Source organism: Vanessa cardui, chromosome 21 (assembly GCF_905220365.1).
Source record: "Vanessa cardui chromosome 21, ilVanCard2.1, whole genome shotgun sequence".
Classification (NCBI taxonomy): Eukaryota; Metazoa; Arthropoda; class Insecta; order Lepidoptera; family Nymphalidae; genus Vanessa; species Vanessa cardui.
In genome coordinates, this window is record NC_061143.1 from 379,339 (window position 1) to 401,566 (window position 22,228).

Consider the following 22,228-nt stretch of genomic DNA (forward strand, 5'->3'; position numbering starts at 1 on the left):
AGAGGACTATTTTTTACTTAAATGTTTTTTTTACAAGACTTTGTATCACTAACTGGAACATTCTTTTAAGTGGTTTGGATGATATATTTTACTAATTCTTTTTATTACTTATTTTCTAATTAAATTCATTTACATCAATTACAATCCTATTGTCCAAATTTAATCACTTTTTCGTGACTCCCGATGAATTAATTTGATGAAATTCGATTGACTTTCATAAATAAAATCCATAAGCAAATCAATTTAAGCCAATACGAACGATACGACGCTATTAAAAGACGTACAATCTTGTTACCTGATCACATCTTGCTCTTAGGCAGTATTATAAATACTATTATTTTACTCTCATTTGTAATGGCCGCCGCACCAATAAATCTAACCGACGGTTGAACAGTGCCCTTTGTACAAATATTTGTAACGTATTAGTTGAACATGTCGCGATATGGTTAATGGCGGCCCCGGTGATTTACTGAGCCATCGGCCGCTACCTCCGACGTATTTGTGGGACGATCGGAGTTCGGCTTGTGTCGTTTAATGGCTGATGAATTTGTGAGTTGATTCTTTAGCGACACTTTATTGCGTCTAGAACTTCATTGGTTCCATAGATTTAATTTGCATCGATTATTCATTTAGGACCCCCACAAATTTTAGGTCACAATTTGTATATTGTTCATGTCAGTGAAGATACTATTATATTACGACAATGTATTTCATAAATCCAGTTGCACTTAATATCTTAACTATCAGTTATATAAATGTTGTTATACTTTCGAATATCAAACAAAAATGATTGATTAATTTTAATTAAAAAAATATATATATCGTTTGAAACGCAAATGACAATTCAGAGGCTTCACACTTTGCCACATAATACCAGTATATAAAATCTATATAATTATGCAAAAGGTAATGTCCAGACTAATTATTTATTAACATACGATCTAAACTATAAGATCTAGAGATTTGCAAAATAACTTTGTTTTTAAAGATATTAGTTTATTAGAAATGATAATGCGAAAATTTGATCTAAAATTTGTTTTTTCATTTAGTCGAGTCACCATTACTTTTAGTTCTTATAAATAAACTTTAGGATTATGATAAGATATGATTTTAGGTTTCGATACACGTATCGCGGAAAAAACAATTTTTTTACGCGAGAGTTATTTCTTCGTTTACTGCTAACGTTCAGTTCAGAGTACAGGATACTGACGCTGACCATCGGCTTGCACAGTTAGACAGATGATCCGCTTACCTGCTCGTATACTTACCATTAATAAACGATTTAAGGGTCTCTTAAATATTTAATAATGCCGAAGCACCGTTAGACACATAAATATGTTTATATATTCAACAAACATTTCTATAAAGCAACATCTATTTCATTGATTGTAAGTTCAATTGATAAACGCATCGAAACAGATTACATCCTACCTAACGGGTTGTCTCAGATGAAATATGGACCACGATGCTGCGCACTAAAGGGTTATAAACGATTATCAATCAGACGTGTTTAGGTCGAGAATTATCTTGTAATGAAAACGGGGCGCAATTGGCATCGAATATAATTTAAACATTTTTAAACTAGTTATACGTTCTACCACGGCGAACATTGCCGTCAAGCTAGGCGGTTATCTGTTTGGGGATGTTCTCCTGACCAATTTGGATAGGATTTGAAATCAGCTTTCAATATGCAGCCTAAAAATTGGACATAGACCACCGAAGTGCTTCATTTAATTAATAGACAAACAGAACGATTGTAAAGAAATATTCTTATACAATTAATAAAGAAAATTATTGTAATTTTAACATTTTGACAAAAAAAAAATATTAATAACAAAAAGAAATTGGCAGAAGAAGCATTATGAAACATAAATTCTATGAAAATAGTTTTAACTAAACACTGATACTGATACTTAAAAAAAACTTTTTTCAACGTTAATGTGCGCATGCAATGTAGAGCGCATTTGCAGTATGAATTTTATTAACAGCATTAGTCTCTATCGACTTATACTTTTCCGTCGCATAAGCATATCGCCGGCACCGGAGCGCCGAGCTTCAGAATTGAGTCCGTGTCCTCGGAGTGCGGCGCCAAGACGCGTAAATACAAGTTACCGCGTACAATATTATTACGACGACACCGCCGTTCATCAAAGGCCCCTGCCTCATCTATTATAGTTATTAAGCCCGCCTGTAGCCGCGGCTCAGCCGCTACCGGTTGTAAACGACAGCCACTACTCATAAATGTATGAACTACGAGCGAGACATGTGAAACGTTTGAACGTTCGTTTATAAAACTTATGATGAGTACGGAAACTGTTTGGAGATCCCTCGAACGGCGATTTATTTTTAAGCTTCTGTTAAGAAATCGCTATTACCAATGAGAACAAATGAGAAGTTGATTCTACTCAAGACATCGAATTAATAAGTTTTTTGTTTTCAAATGATTTATTATTATTTTCGATTGATCTATTCGTTTATACATAACTAATGTTACTACATCCCAATTTTCAGATTGGAAACTTGCTGCTCCAATACGAGTTTGTAAACGTTTGTCACAATTTTGTCCAAGACAGGCAGGGTGCATGTTTCCCTATGCTAATGCTCGGTCATTAGAAGAATTATTAAGACAATTTAAGTACATGAAAACTCAAGAGTGCTTGCCCAGATTGAAACGCGCAATACAATTCAGATACACGCTTTCCGACAACGGAGCCACCTCGCCCCACATTTTTGTCTAAACTTTAACGATTCGACTAATTTCCTCAAAATGTCTCTACAAGAAGTTCAGATGCCTCAATCTAATTTGTTGAAATTTTTCACGATTTCGAATGTAACGGCTTATCTACTAAAATCGAAACGCCAAATGTACGGAACCCAAGTGACGAGGCGAGCCGTTCCTCGACATATCTTCACACGAACCAAACTCATAAATATCAGTTACATTGGATTCCGATGCCTTAACGACCTATTAAGTTTTAAATTAAATAATTTTTCGCTTCTTTATATTTATTATTTCTAAATATAATAATGTGGACATAATAAATTAATGGAGTCCGGTGTGTGTTACGGCGCAAGTATTTATCGATTAAAGTTTAATTAACGGTCCCAGCTATATATACATTTAAGACACTGAATTGCGTTAGATATATTTATTATATTCGAAGCTATGTCCGTTTGTTATTTTAACGCGTTAATATAGATATATGAGTTATATGTTTTGTATAAATTAATTTTGTTGATGAAATAATTTTAATTGGAATTTTAATATTGCTCGTAGGGCCTGGAAGGTGGTATCCATATATGTACGTCGGATATTCTTCCATGTGTCAATGCTATGTATGGCTGTGTTCCTTATAGAAAAGTTATTCTGCTATTGTAATTATAGGCACGAGATACAAAACATTCTTATTCCCATAGTTTATTTTATGCAACGTTAATATCTATGAATCAATGGGATCATCTACCATTCAGAGGTGGTAGATTTTTGACTATCAATAAGAAAGTGTAACCACTTCTATTTTGAATAAAGGTTTTTAACTTTGACTTTTGAGAGGACTAAATAAAAAAACAAATTTGAAAAAACCTTCAGAGATAGTCTCAATGAAACATTAATCTCATGACTTTTAATAGTTAGCATCACAGTTTCTGGTCCGCAAAGAGTCATTAGTCTGTCCGAATCGTCAGTGACGTCTTCTGATACGTCGGAGCCTCCAGACAGGTAAAGCGATAAATATAAAAAGGCATACATCACACAATAAAGCAACCCCTTCGTATTTAGCCGACTCCCTTATCGGGACAATAAATTAGGCTAATAAAATCGCACCGACATTGTCTGTTTAATAGCCGTTTTGTCACAAATATAGTGATAAATCAAGCGGCCGCCACCCCCGGCTGTAAATCTAAATAAAAGTAAGTTCACGACCGGCCTGCAGTGCCGCGCCGGTGGTGCGCCGGTGGTGCGCCAACCGGCTCGTTTGAAGTGCGGCCGGACGCGCGCGCCCTCAGACGACGTGATTACTCACGTTTCGAATTTAATGGCAATAAACTTGCGATAATTGTGACGTCATTGTTAAGTACTGCTCTGCAGCACGCCTCCTGAAACAAATTTGCGAGTGAGATATGAAATTGCGATATGGTTATCATTAAAAGAGAGACTGATAATAATCGTTAATGTTTCTTCAAATTTATGACCAGCTGATCACATTGAATGATGCAATCAATATTATATTAAAATAAGCATAAATATTTAACATATTTAAAGCATTAATGGTGTTATATTTTTATGTCTCTAGGCACGTTACGTAGAAAAGTTGGAAGAGTTGAAATTAATGTGACTCGGCATACATACCTAGCGGAGCCGGGCTTATAGTGTACTTTTGTTTCGTAGATTAATCAAGTCTTTTAGATTTTTAAAATCAACTTATTTGTCAAAGTCGCAAAAAGTATGGTTGCATTTAAACTCGAGGATCTTTCTCGAATAATCACACGGTCTGTGAAAATGGAACCGCGCACCCGAAATAGTCCGCAGACCTCCCACCGACTGTTTTTGAAAACATTCCTAAATTGGAACAAAAACCTCGGCTGCAACGTGAGACGAAAACTTTTCCGCGTTCAAATTATCCGGAAGGAAGAACCGGCGACAGTTGGAGCGACCTATTAATAGCCTTTTGTCTGAGCTAACAATAACTCCGGCAACTTGTACACGTGGATCTAGTTTATAATTATGGATGACTAGTTCTCGTCCGCGACTTCGCTCGCGTTTTAGTGTGTTGGTTGTCATGTGTCAGGCAAAAACTAGCCTATGTCCTTTCTTGGAGGTCAAGTTTGCTTCATACCAAATTTCATCAAATTCAGTTCAGAGGTTTGGTCGTCGTGAAAGAGCGACAAAATTAAAAAATTAAAATCAAAATAAACTTTATTGTAGCAAGCATATGTATATTATAGCATTCTGTGATTTCTCCCAAGCATCGTAAATATGTTTTAGAAGTTATTTTTTATGGTATAGGTTGGCGGACGAGCATATGGACCACCTGATGGTAACTGGTCACCATCACCCATAGACAATGACGCTGTAAGAAATATTAACTATTCCTTACATCATCAATGCGCCACCAACCTTGGGAACTAAGATGTTATATCCCTTGTGCCTGTAGTTACACTGGCGCACTCACCCTTCAAACCGGAACACAACAATACTGAGTACTGTTATTTGGCGGTTGAATAGCTGATGAGTGAGTGGTACCTACCCAGACGGGCTTGCACAAAGCCCTACCACAAAGTGCTATAGATTGGAAACTAACATTCATTTGTATCAGTTAGAACAACAAAAATATAATTTTATGGACTTTTAGTCTAGTCAAATATTGTAAAACTGTGTTCTAAAATAAGGGACGGGACGCAGTTCACACAAGCACAATGGTCATAAAATCTTAGATATCAATGTTGATGCCATTGTCGTGTGAGAGGTGATTTATAGAAGACGAAGTTAACTAATCATCAGGTCTAATTGTTTTATGAAAATATTGTATTGGGGAATTATTCTAAAAGTTACTTAATACTTGCGTGTACTGTAAAAGTTAATCGTGTGTTAAAAAAATACGCCATGTTCAATGTCTACTCAGCCCTATCAGAGCGAAGCCGGTGCAATCGCTGCTAAAATATTGTTTTAAGCTTGAATATTGTTTGCTACAGCTGATAAAATATAAATCTCCCTGTTAATATTGATGCTGCTTGAAATAATCGTGACTACGAACGCAACAATTGGTAAAATTAAATATGAAATGTTGGTGCTGGCTTCGACCTGATGTAGTCGTGAATATTCAATTCGAGATTCCAATTAAGAGCCAAGTTATTACACGAGGGGTGTTCACGAAAACGACTGCAATTACTTATATAAGGACAGCTTTGTTATTAAAGTGTTAAAAGTATATACTTTTGTTTCTGTATGAGGTTAAACATTTCGTGAGATTTAGTACTATGTCTTCTGTCGTCGTCTTACCGGTAAATTTAAAGTTTTCTCGTCAATGGGTCACGTTGGTAGTGCCAACTCTTAGAAAGTCGTGTGTCTAATCCTATCCCCTGGTTTATGGTCGTTCTCAATCCTACCACAGGTTATGTGTTTAATTTAAACACAAATTAATATTAAATATTATAAATTGAATAAATAATTCCTAATAAAAATGAATATTATTTATTTATAATAATTTTTTTTAAGGTTTATGAGTTGTATTAAAATCTATCATTACCATTTCAGCAACCGGAAGAATTGAAGGCTGTAAAGCTCACGTCTCGTGAGCGCCGCTTCATCAAGTTCGCGAGCGTGGAGTACGGGGGCCAGCTCTACATGACGCCACAGGATTTCCTGGAGTCCGTCGTGGAACAAGAACCTAGACGTAAGCCTTTACTATTTATGTAATAAAGCTTTGATTATACATCAATTTGTATATCTTACTACAGCCTCCCTCTCATTAGTTATATCAAATGCATTTCCCAGTGAAATTTCTCACAACCATATGGATAGTTGAGCAGTGAACTGCTGATAGTATTGATAGATGATGCTTTACAGCTATACAACTTTAAAACAAAAATCGAACTGGCATCAATCTTCAATTGAACTGCACATGATACTTCCATAACAATCTCAATTTTAATTTCATGTAAACCTATTTCAGCTCGTTTGAAACGTCGCGTCCTCACGACCAAAGAGATCGAGCAACTGCGAGACCAGGTGCCTCCGTTGAAGAAAGGCTCCTCGCAGATGTTCCGCAGCATGAGGGATAGAGGCGAGTTATATTTGTATAGTGAAATACCTCACTTTAGACTTCTGTCTTCCAGTATTTCTGGAAGCTATCAGGGCATCGTTCTATCCCCAAGCACAAATATGTCACTTTATTGAGATTCGGAACTCTATAAGAAGTAGTATACTGATGCAAAGTTTTTGGTTCATAATTGCCATATTGGCAAGAAATACATTTTTAGTTTACCAAAGTCTATGGGCTATGGTACTCATTTACCATTTAATAGTTTATTAACTCGTTTGTCATTTTTAGTCTAAATTACAAATGACTGAATGGGAAAATTGAAAGATATTCACACAGATAGCTAGAGAGCCCCTAAAATATTTTTATTGTTTTCGTCCAGGCATCATCTCGTACACTGAGTACCTGTTCCTGCTCTCCATCCTCACGAGTAAGTTACATTTACCTTTAACTTTTAAAGTTTACGAGATTCATTTATACTGCCGGACGAAATCTGCCACGTGCATATGCAACCCCATTGCAACAGCGACCGGTTTATCATAATCATATATTAATCAAATAAGTTCCAAACTTCTCACAAACGAAAGAAGACAGTTGCCTATGGGACATTGACGAGCTGCTACGTTACATTACTTTTATATATTTTTTCTCAATATATTATGGCACAGAATTAAAATCATTTAGGACATTGGGTCTATTCCTATACTTACTAAGTAAGCGTAAAAAGTTCTTAATTTATCTCTAAGTTTCTAACTTCTACTCCACTGATCGTTTCCAGAGCCAGCTTCAGGGTTCGAGATAGCGTTCAACATGTTCGACACAGACGGCAATCAGCGAGTCGACAAAAATGAGTTCCTAGTCGTAAGTACTGAGCCCAATACTACCAGAATGGACTGCGCTCCAGATATAAGAAAACATTACATAGCATTATAATAGGGTTTCAGCCGCGTTCGTACAAGGTGCCTGGTGGAGCTAACTGCCGCGTCTTTATCATCGACAGACTGAACTTTCTTCGTCTTCTTTCAACTTTAAAATGCGTCCAGATCTTCATTCTGCTCGTGCTGGCAACGTGACGACATATATTTATAGTACGACACAAATTAGATGTAGCATCGGAAAAAAATAAAACCGATTACTGCCGATTTACACAACCAATAGAAATAGCTCCCTATCGCGCCATTAGACGCTATTCGTCGCTATAGAATCTCGCGTCAGAGTAAGCAAGTACATGTAAATCGACGTGTCAAATTGACCAATATATTAGGTCATATGATATTACAAGTTATTACGATTGTGCAAAGATCAAATTCGCATGAGAAATAAATATTGATAATTTGGGATTGCGTATTCAATTCGGATGTGATCTGTTTTACGAATTTCGCCGATGCTACATCTAAGTTGTGTCGTACAATACAGACGTGACGTTTCTACAAATTTGCTCCCATCGAAACGTCTAAATATATGTTGTCATACATTGTGAAAGTTTAAAGACCAAATTATTGGTCCTATTGACAGTAAAAAGCAAGAGTATAATTCGTATACAATGATGAATGTTTATGTCGATAAATAATTGTTGCAATATAAATGAGCAGTTATCTATAATACGAAGCAATACTGTAATAAAGCGTATTTGCACAATTAGCTGCTGCTTGAACACCGATTAACTAGGATTTCATAACCGGATGAAACCGGAACGGCCATGTTTTTTCTGTTATTTATTAAATATACTGCACATTATCTGCACAATATTTAAGTATAGAATTAATTATTTCGTTTTTTATTTCGTTTAGTATGTGTATGTATTTATTTTATATTTTATTTCACAATTTGTATTCGATTTGCACCGCCATATTAGATACAGCGCCTGCTCGGCGGCTCACTGAAGGAGCGAAAGGATATCGACGCCGACACCGAGAAGGCAGTAAGTTATGTGTTCAGCTTCTCTCACGTCTGGCGAGAAATTTCACTGAATAATAATATATAAATTAATTACATAACAAATAACATATCAATCGCTGCTAACTAATTTTTGAATCGAATAGTAAAATCGATTTTATCTGACGGATGTTTACAATCGACTGATTGATCGATCTCGAATCTGATGTCATAAATAAACTAGCTCAAATAAATTTAATAAACATATTCGATCATTAAATATTTTGGTTAGTCAGTATATTTTTATGTGAAATTCAAGCCATATGTGAAAGAAGATTTGTTCTTCAGCGTCTAAAGCGATGTGTCTTGTTGTGAAAAAGTTGCAGCTTCATATTACGCAAACCTAATACAGATTATAAAAAACAAACACACCAAAGATTGTTAATTTATTTACACAACACATCACAAACACACTCAAACTATGATTTCACTTCGAAAATGTAATTAGATATTTTCCTATGGATACAATTTATTACATAATAATAATACAATAAAATAATGGATTAATAGAATATTACGGGTGACTCTCGCCTTCTTTCGAGTCTAAATCGAAAAGGTCGATCCTAAGAAAATTCCAGGAACTTTGGAGATGATCACTTTTCGTGTGAAATTGAAAAAAAAACGAGTTATTGAATAAAAATATATAAACAAAAATTGGTCTTTGAGATCAAGATAATGTATGATCTAACAAGGTGCAGTAGTCTCCCAGTGGAAAGAAAATTACTACTTATAATTTTTTCAACCCCTTTTTTATCTAACTTGACTAAGCTAACATTTATTTTATGTTTCCAAACCAAAATTTACATGTTATATATGTATATCACTGGGTACATAAAATATATATCTTATATACTTGAACTTATAACTATTGCACTATATATAATATTGTCTGTAATTGTAGTCCCAATGAGAAGTAAATAACAATTCATATTTGGACACAAAAATATTGTATTGAGTGCTTTTTAAAAAAAAGTTTCCGTAACTAATTAATTTAATAGGAATCAATTTTTTAATCTAACATGTCTTTATGGTGTCACTAAAAATTAAAGCGTGTGTATACTACTCCGTAGAAGGGAAAGTTTTGGTCAAAACTTTAAATCCACCTCAAACATTTAACGCATATATTTATCCTTCAATGACACATGTCAGGACAACATTATTATAACAGGTAACAAAAATCTGCTACAATAATTTCGGAACAATATTCGAAGACATTTCCGAAAGGGACACGTAAATTTAGGGTGTTTTCCTTGTAACCACTTTGAAAGTTGTACAAATATGAACCCAAAAAAAACGTTCAACCACGAAAAATAATCCCTTTGTCAGTAATTATTTTTTAAACAATACAATGTAAAAAAACAATGAGTGCCATCACTCAATCAAATAATCATACTTTACAAGGTCCTCGGAATCTATGTACCCGTGGTGAACTATCTGGTCGAGATTCAAGCATAAAATGAGCACAATACATAAATGCCATAAAATTGTGTTAGAAATAATTAATCTTCATCCATCGTCTCGAGAGTACGTTTACCCGCAAGCTTCAATTGCTCAACAACAACAGCCTGTAAATTCCCACTGCTGGGCTAAAGGCCTCCTCTCCCTTTGGGGAGAAGGTTTTGGAACATATTCCACCACGCTGTTCCAATGCGGGTTGGTGGAATACACATGTGGCAGAATTTCTATGAAATTTGTCACATGCAGGTTTCCTCACGATGTTTTCCTTCACCGCTGAGTACGAGATGAATTATAAAGACAAATTAAGCACATGAATCAGCGGTGCTTGCCTGAGTTTGAACCCGCAATCATCGGTTAAGATGCACGCGTTCTAACCAAATTGCAAATGCTCTGGCAAAACCTATTTCGTCTGGCACTACAATCTTCTCTGGTAGCTGGCGTGCCTTGCAACTCCCAGAAAAAATATAGACTATAACGTAAAAATTATAAAAACGATGAATTAATTTGCTGCGGATGAAATTTTGGAGGAAGATTTTTGTATCCCTCAAATCTAAGGGTCCCTTTCGGAACAAAAGCACACATTTTAGAGTAAAAAATGATCAAAAAGTAAACGAGAATTTTCATCTCACAAAATGTCTGTCAGAACCAATTCATTTACATAATTCATTTTGAGTTCACCCTCTGTCCGACTTTATTTTACTGGATACTGGAAAATACTATATATTTTTGTACGTATTTATGTAATTACACTTATTTAAGTATACAGTATGTATTATATGCGTGGTTTGTAGCTGCTTACTCTAGTGTCGTCCAGCGTGCTCAAGCAAAAGGTGGTGCAAGCTGAGAGAAACCTCGAGAGTAGTCCAAAGCCGTCTTTAGTAAGTGTTACAGTCGATGTGTTGGCGTTCATGTACGATTGTTGCTTTTGCTTTCTAAGGGATCAAATTTTCCTTTTTTTGTTTTTTTATTTTTTACGTTTGTGTTTAAGGATTTTTATTGTAAATTGTTATAATTATGTTTGTTGATCGTTCCATGTTTAACTGTGACATGGCTTACGTTATCTGTGGGCAGAGAGTTTGTCATCCTGGGGAAAACTTGCAAGACGCGCAATCTAAGACCGGTCAGCCCGAAATTAGGCTCGCTTTAGACGTTTAAGAAAGTAAAACGGGAAAAAGTTACGATAACCAATTGTTTAAGTAAACACTAAGCCTATTCGCATCTTTTGCTTAAATGACTTTTTGCACTTTTCGTATTTATACTGAAAGACAGCTTTCTCTAAGTCTGCACATCTCGCGAGGATTTCTGACCGGCAAACATAGATTGCGCGTGTTGCAAATAATTGCAGATAATTAATTTAATTCTCCAAGTATTTGATTATTATGAGAATCAATATTTTATAAAAGAAATTATTTTAAACTTACAACAGTTTTTCTCCTTTTTTACATTTTGCCAACAAGTTATTAACAATTGCCAGGCGTGTTTGTATTTTTGATTTAACGTTGAAAAAAGAGAAATTGTTATTTTTTGTCTGAAATTTTTGTTGTGATAATTTGTAATTAATTATTTGTATGAGATAAATATTACTTGATCATTAAAATAATTATAATTATTTGTCAACCTATTTTTTCGTGTTTGCTATTCGTTCGGTATATTTGTTAATTTAGAACCTGTTACCGTTTCAGATGGAGAAGATCTTCAGTTACGCGTGGAAAGGTAAGCGCGGCATGAACATGGATGGCCCGGAGGACGGCAAAGGCCCGGAGGAGGAGAAAGGGCCTCAGGAGGGCAAAGCGCCGCAGGAGAACTACATCAATGACGACCAGGGGCTGCAGAGGCGACACAACGTCGACACCCTCTTACAGGTAAACTCTACACATAGACGCCAGAAATAAATGGCGAACGAGTGGGAAATATTTTTATTCAAATAATAAAAATACACGAAACTAACGGTCATCGCCATATTGTAATAATTATGACGTCATTCTTGATTAAATCCGGTTACAATAAATGTAATACGATTTGAATACTGCTAAGAGTGGAGAAGAGAGAATATATGGATATGTTTTGAGGTTCACTCGTGACATCGATTCCATGATATTTTACTTTGAATTATTTTTCTCTGAGCAAATACAAGATTACCAAATCGTGTGTCTGACTTTACTACGTGTATATCATTATAATTGTGATTCAAGGTCCATTTCTTCGGGAAGAAGGGAACGAACGATCTGAAGTTCGAGGGTTTCCGGCAGTTCATGGAGAACTTGCAGACCGAGGTCTTGGAGCTGGAGTTCCACGAGTTTGCAAAGGGTATATTTGATTTTCATTCACTCACTTATCGCAAGAAAAAAGTTTAGATTAATTTTAAGAAAAGGGGCGCGTGTCTATGTCTGTGTCTATGGGCCTCACTTGATACTTTCTCGTACAAACACCGGCCATGGAAAAAATTGGAATATCTTTCGATTAATTATAAAAAGAGACTAGCCCACATTACAGCACAGGTGCTCTCTCCCATAGAGTAGCATAGGAGAGCATACTGTTGCCATCCTATGGGTCGGCAAATTTGACACGACTGCAAATAATCCAATCGCAAACTTTATGGAAATTAAAACAACATTTTAGTGCGTTTAGCAGTAGGTCCGCCGGTAAGGGAGCGGCGCCCGTCACGAAGGGCCCGCCGAGTCGAATTCCTCGCCATTTCCAGGGCACGAGACGATATCGGAGGTGGACTTCGCGAAGATCCTGCTGCGCTACACGTACCTGGACACGGACGAGTACGATATGTACCTGGACCGGCTGCTGGACCGCGTGACGGACGAGCGCGGCATCACGTTCGAGGAGTTCAAGACGTTCTGCCAGTTCCTCAACAACCTGGAGGACTTCACGATCGCCATGCGCATGTACACGCTGGCCGACCACCCCATCTCCAAGGAGGAGTTCCAGCGCGCCGTGCGCGTGTGCACGGGGCAGGAGCACTCGCCGCGCCTCGTCGCCACCGTGTTCGCCATCTTCGACGCCGACGGCGACGGCCGCCTCAGCTACAAGGAGTTCATCGCCATCATGAAGGACCGCCTGCACCGCGGGTTCAAGGTGCGCCCCGACCCCGAGACAACCCCCCCGCTAACCGTCACCGCCCCCCCCTGTAGCACTGTGTTGAACGGCTTTTGTTTTGACCCCTAACGACCTCAACCTCACCCCCCCCCTGTAGCGCTGTGTTGAACGGCTCTTGTTTGGTTGGCAGTCGTACGCGAAGAACGAGGGCTGGGACGCCTTCAAGTCCTGCGTCAAGCAAGAGATGAAGAGCGCCGTGTGAGCGCCGCCCCGACGCCGCCCCACGCCTGCGCTCTGAACAAGCAGTTCACGGGACTGCACTCTCTAGACATATATACTCTGTGTAATTAGCTTGATGCGAATTATAAAAAATTAAACACAACACTCATTAGATGCAAATGTAAACAAAAAACAATATACATAATGGCAGTATTCACAGAGTAAAAATGTTACCGCGAGTATAAGCCACTAATCCATAGCACTTTACATTTAGCGTTTTCAAATTGAAAATACTTTATTCTAATTCATTATGTGGAAATAATCTGGAAGAATCATTGACTGACATAACTAATTTCCTCGTAACCTTTTTTTAAACGGAAAATAAGTAATCGTGTTGCCTCATAAAAAAATGTGTCATAAATATAAATACTAATTTATTATTTTATTTTGTGCCTTAGCTTGAGATTACTAACCTAAATTAAGTATCATGTACTTAATCGCTTGTGATATTTGAATAAATTGCCAGAATAGTATCAGTATACATTTAAATGTTGTGATGTCTTGTAAAAATTTGGTTGTACTTTGCTTTATATATTATTTTATTTTAATTTAAATGTCAAACGTAACTCGCTAGCGAACAAATTTAGTAATTTCATAACTTTTTTTTTTGCTCAGATGTTGTAACTTAAAACTTCGAACGAATTAATCTAATCTAAATGTGGTTTTTCTTCTATATCACATAACCAGTAATCATTCTGTGTAAAATCAAAAATTTTACTAAGTTTTTTTGCCAAATTAACTTGTACCTTATGACAATTTTTAATTAAAAATGTATCGGTGTAGCCTGACGTTGGCTCGTTCCTAAGTATTTAATAAAACAGTAGGTTACACTAACTCGTGCACAATTCGAAGTGATTTCATTGGCTAGTCATACGCAAGTAAGTACGCACATTAGACTATTATTTATTGTGGATTAATCGATTTTAGCGAAATTATATAAAGGTTGTAAATTATGCTGTTTATTGTAATAAAATGTCAACAATAAAAAAATTGCTGTTTTTTTTATATTTTTTCAAATAAAACTCGTTTTTAATATTTTACGAGATTGTTTCAAGTTATTTCCGATTCGAAATCTACTTTTACCTTACACACTTTTGTACAAATAAAAGTTAACATCTTTTCCCTGCCTGTGTCCCAACGTATGTGAGGTCGGCGCATGCCTATTCCTTTCATTCTCTTATATCATTCGCCATCTGATTCGGTTACTCGCACACTAATTGTGCCAAACAAAATACGCTTTAACCATAGCTAATTAAATCTCCTAGGAAAGGGATACGAACATATGTTAAAAAAAAAACTTTATTAAGATTTATTAATGACCTTGAGTGAATGAATGGTATTGAGTGAATATTTTTGTCTAAAAGCATTTCTTTTTTAGTTATAAAATAATACTCAAAACTACCACAACATTTTAGACCTAGTAATGTATATGCTACAAAACCAAGTAACTTAATCAAATTCTAAATTAGAATTTTTTTTTAAAACAATCTTAATGCGGCCTTTTTACGAAGTCATTTCACAGCGTTAGTCCAGCCAACCAAAAGTACCAACACTTTATTAGCCATGATTATTCTCCGCACTCACTGTTTTTACTAACCTTTAAAAGGCTGTAGTATTTTAGAATCTGATCGATGCTTTTCCATTCTACTGTTGAAATAACGGGCAAGACCGCATATACATTTAGTATTCTTGAGCGTACAGCTTCATGTAGCCATCCGCATCTTTGTCACGTCTGATATGTAGAATTACATTGCGTTGGGATAGAATACAATAAATTCCTTAGTTGCGCGACCTTTTCCACTGGGCCTCTGATATTTAAGAAGCTTTTCTGCAGTTATCATGTTTGCCTTATTATACAATAGGAGTGTTACCATCTATCGTAAAAAATGACTATAATTTGAATAAAACACGTTATTCTTCATAGAGTTTTATTGATAAGATCTTAATAAATAAACAAACATTTCATACGTTATAGTAACAACATCTGAAGGATACAATCAACTCTAGTAACTACAGAGACACAGGTCAGCAGTCAGCAGCGCTCCTCGCGTGACGTCATCTCATCACATGACGTCATCAGACGACGACGGCGAAACATGTACATGTACTTTCTACTCAGTGTTTTATATTCGCAAGAAACATATTCAACTAATCGTTGTTGAATTTACAAAATAAACTTAAAGATACCTTATTATTTCCGCTTAAAACAATTACTTTTAAGTATAAGTGAAATTATTAAACAAAGTGGACGGAAAACGTAAAAAAAAATCTTGTTGTCAAATGAAAAAATGATAACGGTTGTATAAGTTGTAACGCGAGATCCGACTACGAACTACCTTTCGAATTTGAGTCAGTACACAATCTATCTAGATACCTATCTCTGTCTTGTGTGCGAACGAATATGAAAGCAAGTGGTTTAGTCATATCGCGTATAAGGGCTTTTGCACTATTGCTAATACAATCACTAACGAAAACTCGGCGACAGATAAGTCGGCAGCTCTGCGCCGGACAGTCGGCCGTGCGTACCGCCGACTTAAAACACAACGCGTTATTTAGAAGTCGACACTTTATTTATAATGTATATAAAATCTTTCATAGAACATTAAATTAGTTTTTACATTTATAAAATTTCGAGATGAAGATATAAAAAATATTGAAAGTCGACGAATTGATATATCTTTCAATTTACTTTTGATACACACTACCACGTACGTGCACGCACGCACGCACACTCACGCATGCTTGCACGTGTTTGAGTGCGTGTTCGTGTGTGCGTCAAAATTCATTTTTAATTTTAAACCTCCGAACGGTGATATAATAAGGTAAGGTAAATACTTGATATACTTTTTTGCTTAATGATTTTAGTACCAAAAGCTTGTATAATATAAGAAAACTCTGAGCTCTGATATAATTGGCGTTGATTGACAGCGTGAGCCGACATTTTTGGAGTATGATTTCTTTGAACTTTCGATTACGTCTTCACATTTATTTACTGAGAATATGTTTCCAGATGTCGTCCGTTTCTTTGAACGGTGAATTTCAACCGTGAAGTAATCTAAACATACATACGAACGTTTTCTATCCTACGCAATACGTACTTACAAGCGAATAGCGGAAGAGGCGTACTAGAGTTTTACGTAAGCAAAGTCACTGGGTGTACGAGCGCCCACCGTCACCACGCGCGAAAGAAAATTAGAAAATCGTTTTCACCTCCAAAATAATATTGTTACAAGAAAAAAATATCAGGAAACATACTAAAAAAATCCTTTAAATAAATAATCGAAATCTTATGAGCAAAAGTATTAACCCCGCCCGAAAGCTTGCTTACGTAACATTTTGACGCCCCCTCTTAAAATAGAATAAATTTCCCTCCGTCCATAATATTTAACAAATTACGTTAATTAATAATACGACATTCGATATTAAATTACATAGAAAGTAATTACATTACAATGGAATCAAATCTACACAACCAAGTTTCCTAGCCTCAGACATCAATATATTTCCTTAATTTTAATTTCGATGCTGCTACTTAAATATACGTTACAGTGACGTCAGCGAGGCTGAAGTCACTTAAATACATTTACAGGAATTAAAGTACACAATACAAGGTTAGGGCGACTACACTTGAAGATACTTAAACTTTGCAGTGTGGACTGACTTCAATGGGAAAAAAATAGTAATCACAACTTTAAAAGTCATTAGGATAAATAATTAGTAAGAGAATATTTTCGATCGCATGGCGTAAGGAGATAAATTGACATTATTGAGATCAAAATATTTTAAAGCATACTAGTTGTCGATCGTAACTTTGCTCGCATTTTAGGTTTGGCCGTGAAAGAGAATACAGATAAAATTATTTGCATTTACAATATTGCTATGGATAAGTTTACGAATTTGTTAAATGTTACGCCAACAATTATAAAAAATAAATGTATGTATTTTATTAAATAAGAACCAATAATAATACAACAGGACAGATTTATACATCGCAAGAAACATGTCAATTTAAGATTTGGGAGGCAATCCTCACGCCTGTCGTCAAACGTACAATAGGTTTTTTGGCTCCAAATCTTTATAGCTTTAGCTTTTTAAGTGTTACAAAAGGGCGTTTCGGGCTAAAAAGGGGGTTGGAACAGAGTGGAGTATTGTGATGCAGGCTGGTGGGGGCGTGGGGGTTAGAGGTAGTGCTCGTCGCAGTGCGTGCTGTCCGTAAGGCGGTGGCGCAGCGCGAACGCCGACACCACGCGCGCCACCTGCCACACACACACACAGTAGACATATACAAGAGCGTTCTTAAATCGTGCATATTTGTACCTACGTAAGATGTAATTAGGTTTGATTAGGAAAATGTCTATACTAATGTTCGAAATAGATAATCTTTATGTTACTTTTATGGCTTAATTAATGAAACGAATTTGATGAAATTTGATATGCACCAAGTTTACGCAGCAAAAAAGGACGAGTACTCCTTTTTATACCTAAAATCTATAAAAACTACTATTATAAAGAACAATTTTGTATTTGTATATGTAAAGAATAAACCCATACAGAATAAACACACACATAGGCTGACATACTTGGATTATCAGTCGGCGTTTGACAGAGGGCCACTTCATTAATTAATATATAAACTGGAGCAGCTAGATATTCATAGTAGGGCACTATGTATGCTATGAATTAAAGATTTGTTAAAGAGCCTGAATTGCAGTCGGCACTGGTGTTTCAAGTTGCCAATGCCCGTTCTGGCGGCGTGCCGCGAGGGTCGATATTGGGCCCTCTGTATTATTTATATTATACTACACTACAGACATATTTATTGGTATGTTCATAATAGTAAAAAATACTTTATAGTACATAACATTACTCAGCTATCAACAAGTAATATAGGGTATTTTTAAAAAATAAAGAGTTACCTTTTTTGTCCTCTTTGTTACCGAACGATAAGATTCTATAAATCAGATTACTTTTTTATTTATCTGATCTGTAGTGTCAAATGAGTACCCGGACTAGTCAGGTACTCTCCCATCAATGAGATGGGTGTAACTACTGAATAATCTGTGAAACACTTTCTACCCACTAGGGGCGTGTGTGAGTAAGGGGGGGCGGCGTACCTCTGCGGGCGAGTCCTCGTGCACGGCGTGGCCGCAGCGCGTCAGCACCTGCATCTGGAAGCGACCTGCGGGCAGAGCGCTGTGAGTGGGCTGTGTGTGGGGGTGTGGGGGGGGGCGTGTGTGGGGGGCGCACCCTGCATCTGCCCGACGGTGAGGTCGCGGTCGAGCCCGTCGAGCGAGGCGAGCAGCAGCAGGCGCGGCGCGCGCGCGGCCAGGAAGGCGGCCGACAGCCCGCGGAACCAGCCCGCCCAGTGCCGCTCCGACTCCGCCAGCCGCACGCGCCACCCGTACCTGCGCCGAGCGTGCACACTGGAGCCCTGCAGCTTGCTGCGACATACTCTAAGGCGCCTCCGAGACACTGACAGCAATCCGTGTCCGGGAGTGCCTCAGGGCTCACATTTGGAGCCTATTTCATTCCTGACTTTCATTACTGATAGTAATGGAGAAATTGCTAGTATTCCTATCTTGTTATTGGCTGACAATATAAAAGATTACAAACCAGCATTTAAAATCAATAAAACAGCCATATTGTATCATATATACAAATATCAATATGACAAATAACTCACAGAGAGAAGGAAAAAATCACCCATCCTCTAGTTATTAATTTATAAAATCAATAAATAGTAAGAAATAATTAATATTTTTTCATTTCAAGAAACAAAAAGTTAATCCCCAATATTTGTGTCTAAAACATTCATATCTCAGTATCCATAAAAATATGTAAAGAACATGAAAAGTACATACAAATACATATACAAAAGTGCATGTACATGAATTTGTAATAACAAATGAAAAATGCATTCACTTCATCCCCCTGTCCTCGTCGAGCGGCTTGGCGAAGTGCGCGACGTCCCCCTCCCCCTCCCCCTCGCCCTCTCCCTCCCCCTCGCCCTCCTCGGCGATGACGTCAGCGCGCGGCGCGGGCGCCAGCGGCTCGGTGGGCGTCAGCTCGCTCTGGTAGTCCTCCACCTCATTGGTGGCCAAACGCCCCGTCGAGCAACTATGAATTCAGTTATGAAGTAGGTAAAGTAAATATTACTTTTAAAACTTTCAGATCAGACACTGTCAGAACACTGTATATATGTTGGATGACAAAAACTCACTTAATGATTTGACTGGGCATGGACACTCTGGCTGAAGCAACATTTCGCACTTGACCACTTCTCACACTGGAAAAATAAAACACAAATTAAGTTAACGAGTGGCAAAATCCGCAGCAGTCTTTTACTTTCTTTTGAATACTATGATAATAATAATGACTTTCTGACCAATTTCTAACAGAAACTAAATGAACACAACATATAAATAAACATAAAGACATCTCTCTCTTTTTAAATACAATGCTTGTTCAAGGAATCAGTGATAATATTGAATGTAAGAACTCACCACCACTCTATAGCATGCTCTATACTCTTGAAATGTGTCGGCCGACTGCGTAGGAAGCTTTGCATGCTGGCGAGGGCCTCCATTGCTGTGCCTGGAAGAAATATTTTTAAATACTAATATGAATAGCAGAAGTTACATTTAATTTTCATCATATCCAATGTTAAGGAGTGGTATTATATGAATTTATATTAAATAAATAAATACAGCAGCTGAGTTGGCATCAAAGCAGGCTACTGGGTCTACTTTACAACAAGATATAAACTATGTATGTTCCAAGACTCATGTGTATCAAAAAAACTGCATTGAAATACAACAAACTGTAATATAAGCTTGCTAGCTGCTAAAGAACTCATATTTTACACTGTTTTGTCTATTAATTATCACGATTTAGACGACCTCCATGGTCGAGTGGTGTGTACACCGGTTTTCATGGGTACGCCACTCTGAGGTCCCGGGTTCGATTCCCGGCCGAGTCGATGTAGATTACCATTAGTTTTCTATGTTGTCTTGGGTCTGGGTGATTGTGGTACCGTCGTTACTTCTGATTTCCATAACACAAGTGCTTCAGCTACTTACATTGGGATCAGAGTAATGTATGTGATGTTGTCTCATATTTATTTCACAACACTTACCCTCCACCACATCAATAACTGCCACCCCTTGCACAAAGGGCTCAAGAGACGGTACATGGGCGGCACGCACAGCTATAGCACCACCCATTGAGTGTCCCAGCAAAATAATCGGAGGCATCTCCTGTCCATACAACTTATGAAGGACTTGTTCCACATCTCTGTAATTAAATATACATCAAACTTTTAATATTAAATAAGTATTATATAATTGGCATACTCGTTATATACAGTTTATTGACATAAAGGAAATCAACAGATTCATGAAAAAATGTGTTACAAATTACAATCAAGTTTTTACTAAAGATTAGATTAATTTTAAAAAATATGTTTACGAGATCTAATTAAATCTAAATAATAGTGTTTAGTCCTAATAGTAGTTTGCACAAACTAAAGCTTCCTTTCAAGCAATAGCTTCACACCTTCTTAGGACATAAGTTTATAGTGATCATGATAGGTCTAAAAAATTGTTTATAGTTAGAAAAAATGTAACTCACTTGACTAAAGTGTCTATACTTAGATCATCTGGGTCCTTAGCTTGAGTCTCTCCGTGAGCCCGCACATCCAATGATACCACTTGACAGTGTATCATGTTGGTTATTTCTTCCTAAAAATCAATTAAATATATTCATATTTATCATTTATATCTATAATTACCTTAAAGTACAGTGAAACTTTATTGCTAATTGATAATATTATTTACTCAAAATATAAATGTCATAAAAGTATAAAGCAAATTGCTGTACCTACTGTAAATAACGCCCAACTTAAAGCTGAGTAGCCGCCTCCGTGCAACGTCACAATCCTCGGGCGCTGAGGCATGTCGGGCTCCGGCGACAGGTAGACCCTGAAGATTCCTCCTTCAGTCTCTAAGTCAAGAAATTTCTCGAAGTAGTTTCTCCAAGAAACCGGTGTGTAATCTTTGCGTCGTCCCCCGCTGAAGGGCGCTAGCCTGTAAGTTATTACAAAGATAACAATATTTTGTGTGTCCATAAACATGGTGGGTAATTGAATATAATCGCTTTATTTGATATTTTTTGCATTTATCCACATTATTTATTATTATAATATAAGCAAGAATATAATTAACATTATTTCCTTACTTTGAACTCGAAGTTCTTGGCACCTTTGGTGGCAGTTTATTTTTCATAATAGTTTTCTGTAATGCTGACATTTTTTATTCTTTAGTTATAATTCGTCTTTGTATTAGCTAAAGCGTTATAAACCTATATTAGCAATGCAAACAATAACATCAACGTGCCGACATTTTACTTTTAACTGTCAATGTCATAATTTTACAACATGTATTGCCAGTTATTTAAAGTGAAAAAATCGAATGGCTTGTTTAGTGAATCAAATCATAAGTCTTGGTATTCTCTTTGAAGTTAATAGCAAGGGATGCAGTGTTGCCAACTCTACGTCTTTTTACGTAGATCTACGTACTTTAAACCTTTCTTGCAAACCTACGAACTTTAGTCCCAGAATCTACGTATTTTCTATCAAAATTGTTCAAATTTGCAAAATAGACTGAATGGGCATATTTACCTTTACTTTCGCAAAAAAAAATCAATAAACGTTCCGTTTCATACTATGTATAAATTTTATTTGCCTGAAAATG

The 22,228-nt window shown here is 36.7% G+C and overlaps 2 protein-coding genes across 5 annotated transcripts in view; one reads left to right on the plus strand and one right to left on the minus strand.

The window, feature by feature from the left end:
• Positions 1 to 14,104, plus strand: part of LOC124538868 (calcium uptake protein 3, mitochondrial) — an 80,684-nt gene extending 66,580 nt beyond the window's left edge. Inside the window, exons 1-11 of one of the 4 annotated variants that reach the window (XM_047116108.1) lie at positions 2,077 to 2,300; positions 6,254 to 6,392; positions 6,672 to 6,782; positions 7,141 to 7,188; positions 7,537 to 7,619; positions 8,614 to 8,679; positions 10,943 to 11,029; positions 11,834 to 12,013; positions 12,344 to 12,458; positions 12,853 to 13,238; positions 13,390 to 14,104. In XM_047116108.1, coding sequence (XP_046972064.1) covers positions 2,298 to 2,300; positions 6,254 to 6,392; positions 6,672 to 6,782; positions 7,141 to 7,188; positions 7,537 to 7,619; positions 8,614 to 8,679; positions 10,943 to 11,029; positions 11,834 to 12,013; positions 12,344 to 12,458; positions 12,853 to 13,238; positions 13,390 to 13,461 — 1,290 coding nt within the window. In that variant the 5' untranslated portion in view covers positions 2,077 to 2,297 and the 3' untranslated portion in view covers positions 13,462 to 14,104. Of the gene's footprint in view, positions 1 to 2,076; positions 2,301 to 6,253; positions 6,393 to 6,671; positions 6,783 to 7,140; positions 7,189 to 7,536; positions 7,620 to 8,613; positions 8,680 to 10,942; positions 11,030 to 11,833; positions 12,014 to 12,343; positions 12,459 to 12,852; positions 13,239 to 13,389 lie in introns of those variants that run through there. The other 3 variants (XM_047116105.1, XM_047116106.1, XM_047116107.1) reach the window with 3 other exon arrangements.
• Positions 14,105 to 16,660: 2,556 nt separating this feature from the next.
• On the minus strand, positions 16,661 to 21,906 carry LOC124538940 (protein phosphatase methylesterase 1). The gene is made up of 10 exons (XM_047116214.1): positions 21,714 to 21,906; positions 21,361 to 21,562; positions 21,108 to 21,217; positions 20,614 to 20,771; positions 19,982 to 20,072; positions 19,699 to 19,764; positions 19,401 to 19,595; positions 18,726 to 18,883; positions 18,593 to 18,657; positions 16,661 to 17,734 (listed from the first exon to the last, which is right to left on the minus strand). Exons 1-10 carry the CDS (start codon positions 21,782 to 21,784, stop codon positions 17,657 to 17,659), a joined length of 1,194 nt encoding a protein of 397 aa, XP_046972170.1. The 5' UTR covers positions 21,785 to 21,906; the 3' UTR covers positions 16,661 to 17,656.
• Between the last annotated feature and the right edge of the window lie 322 nt (positions 21,907 to 22,228).

What these genes read in the sequence shown, in the direction of transcription:
- LOC124538940 (XM_047116214.1), bottom strand. Translation starts at nt 21,784, where the DNA reads ATGTCAGCATTACAGAAAACTATTATGAAAAATAAACTGCCACCAAAG. An exon ending in ATGCCCAGTCAAATCATTAA is followed by an intron (nt 19,596 to 19,698) that starts GTGAGTTTTTGT and finishes CTGAATTCATAG; the next exon opens with TTGCTCGACGGGGCGTTTGG. An exon ending in GACGAGGACAGGGGGATGAA is followed by an intron (nt 18,884 to 19,400) that starts GTGAATGCATTT and finishes CGCTCGGCGCAG; the next exon opens with GTACGGGTGGCGCGTGCGGC.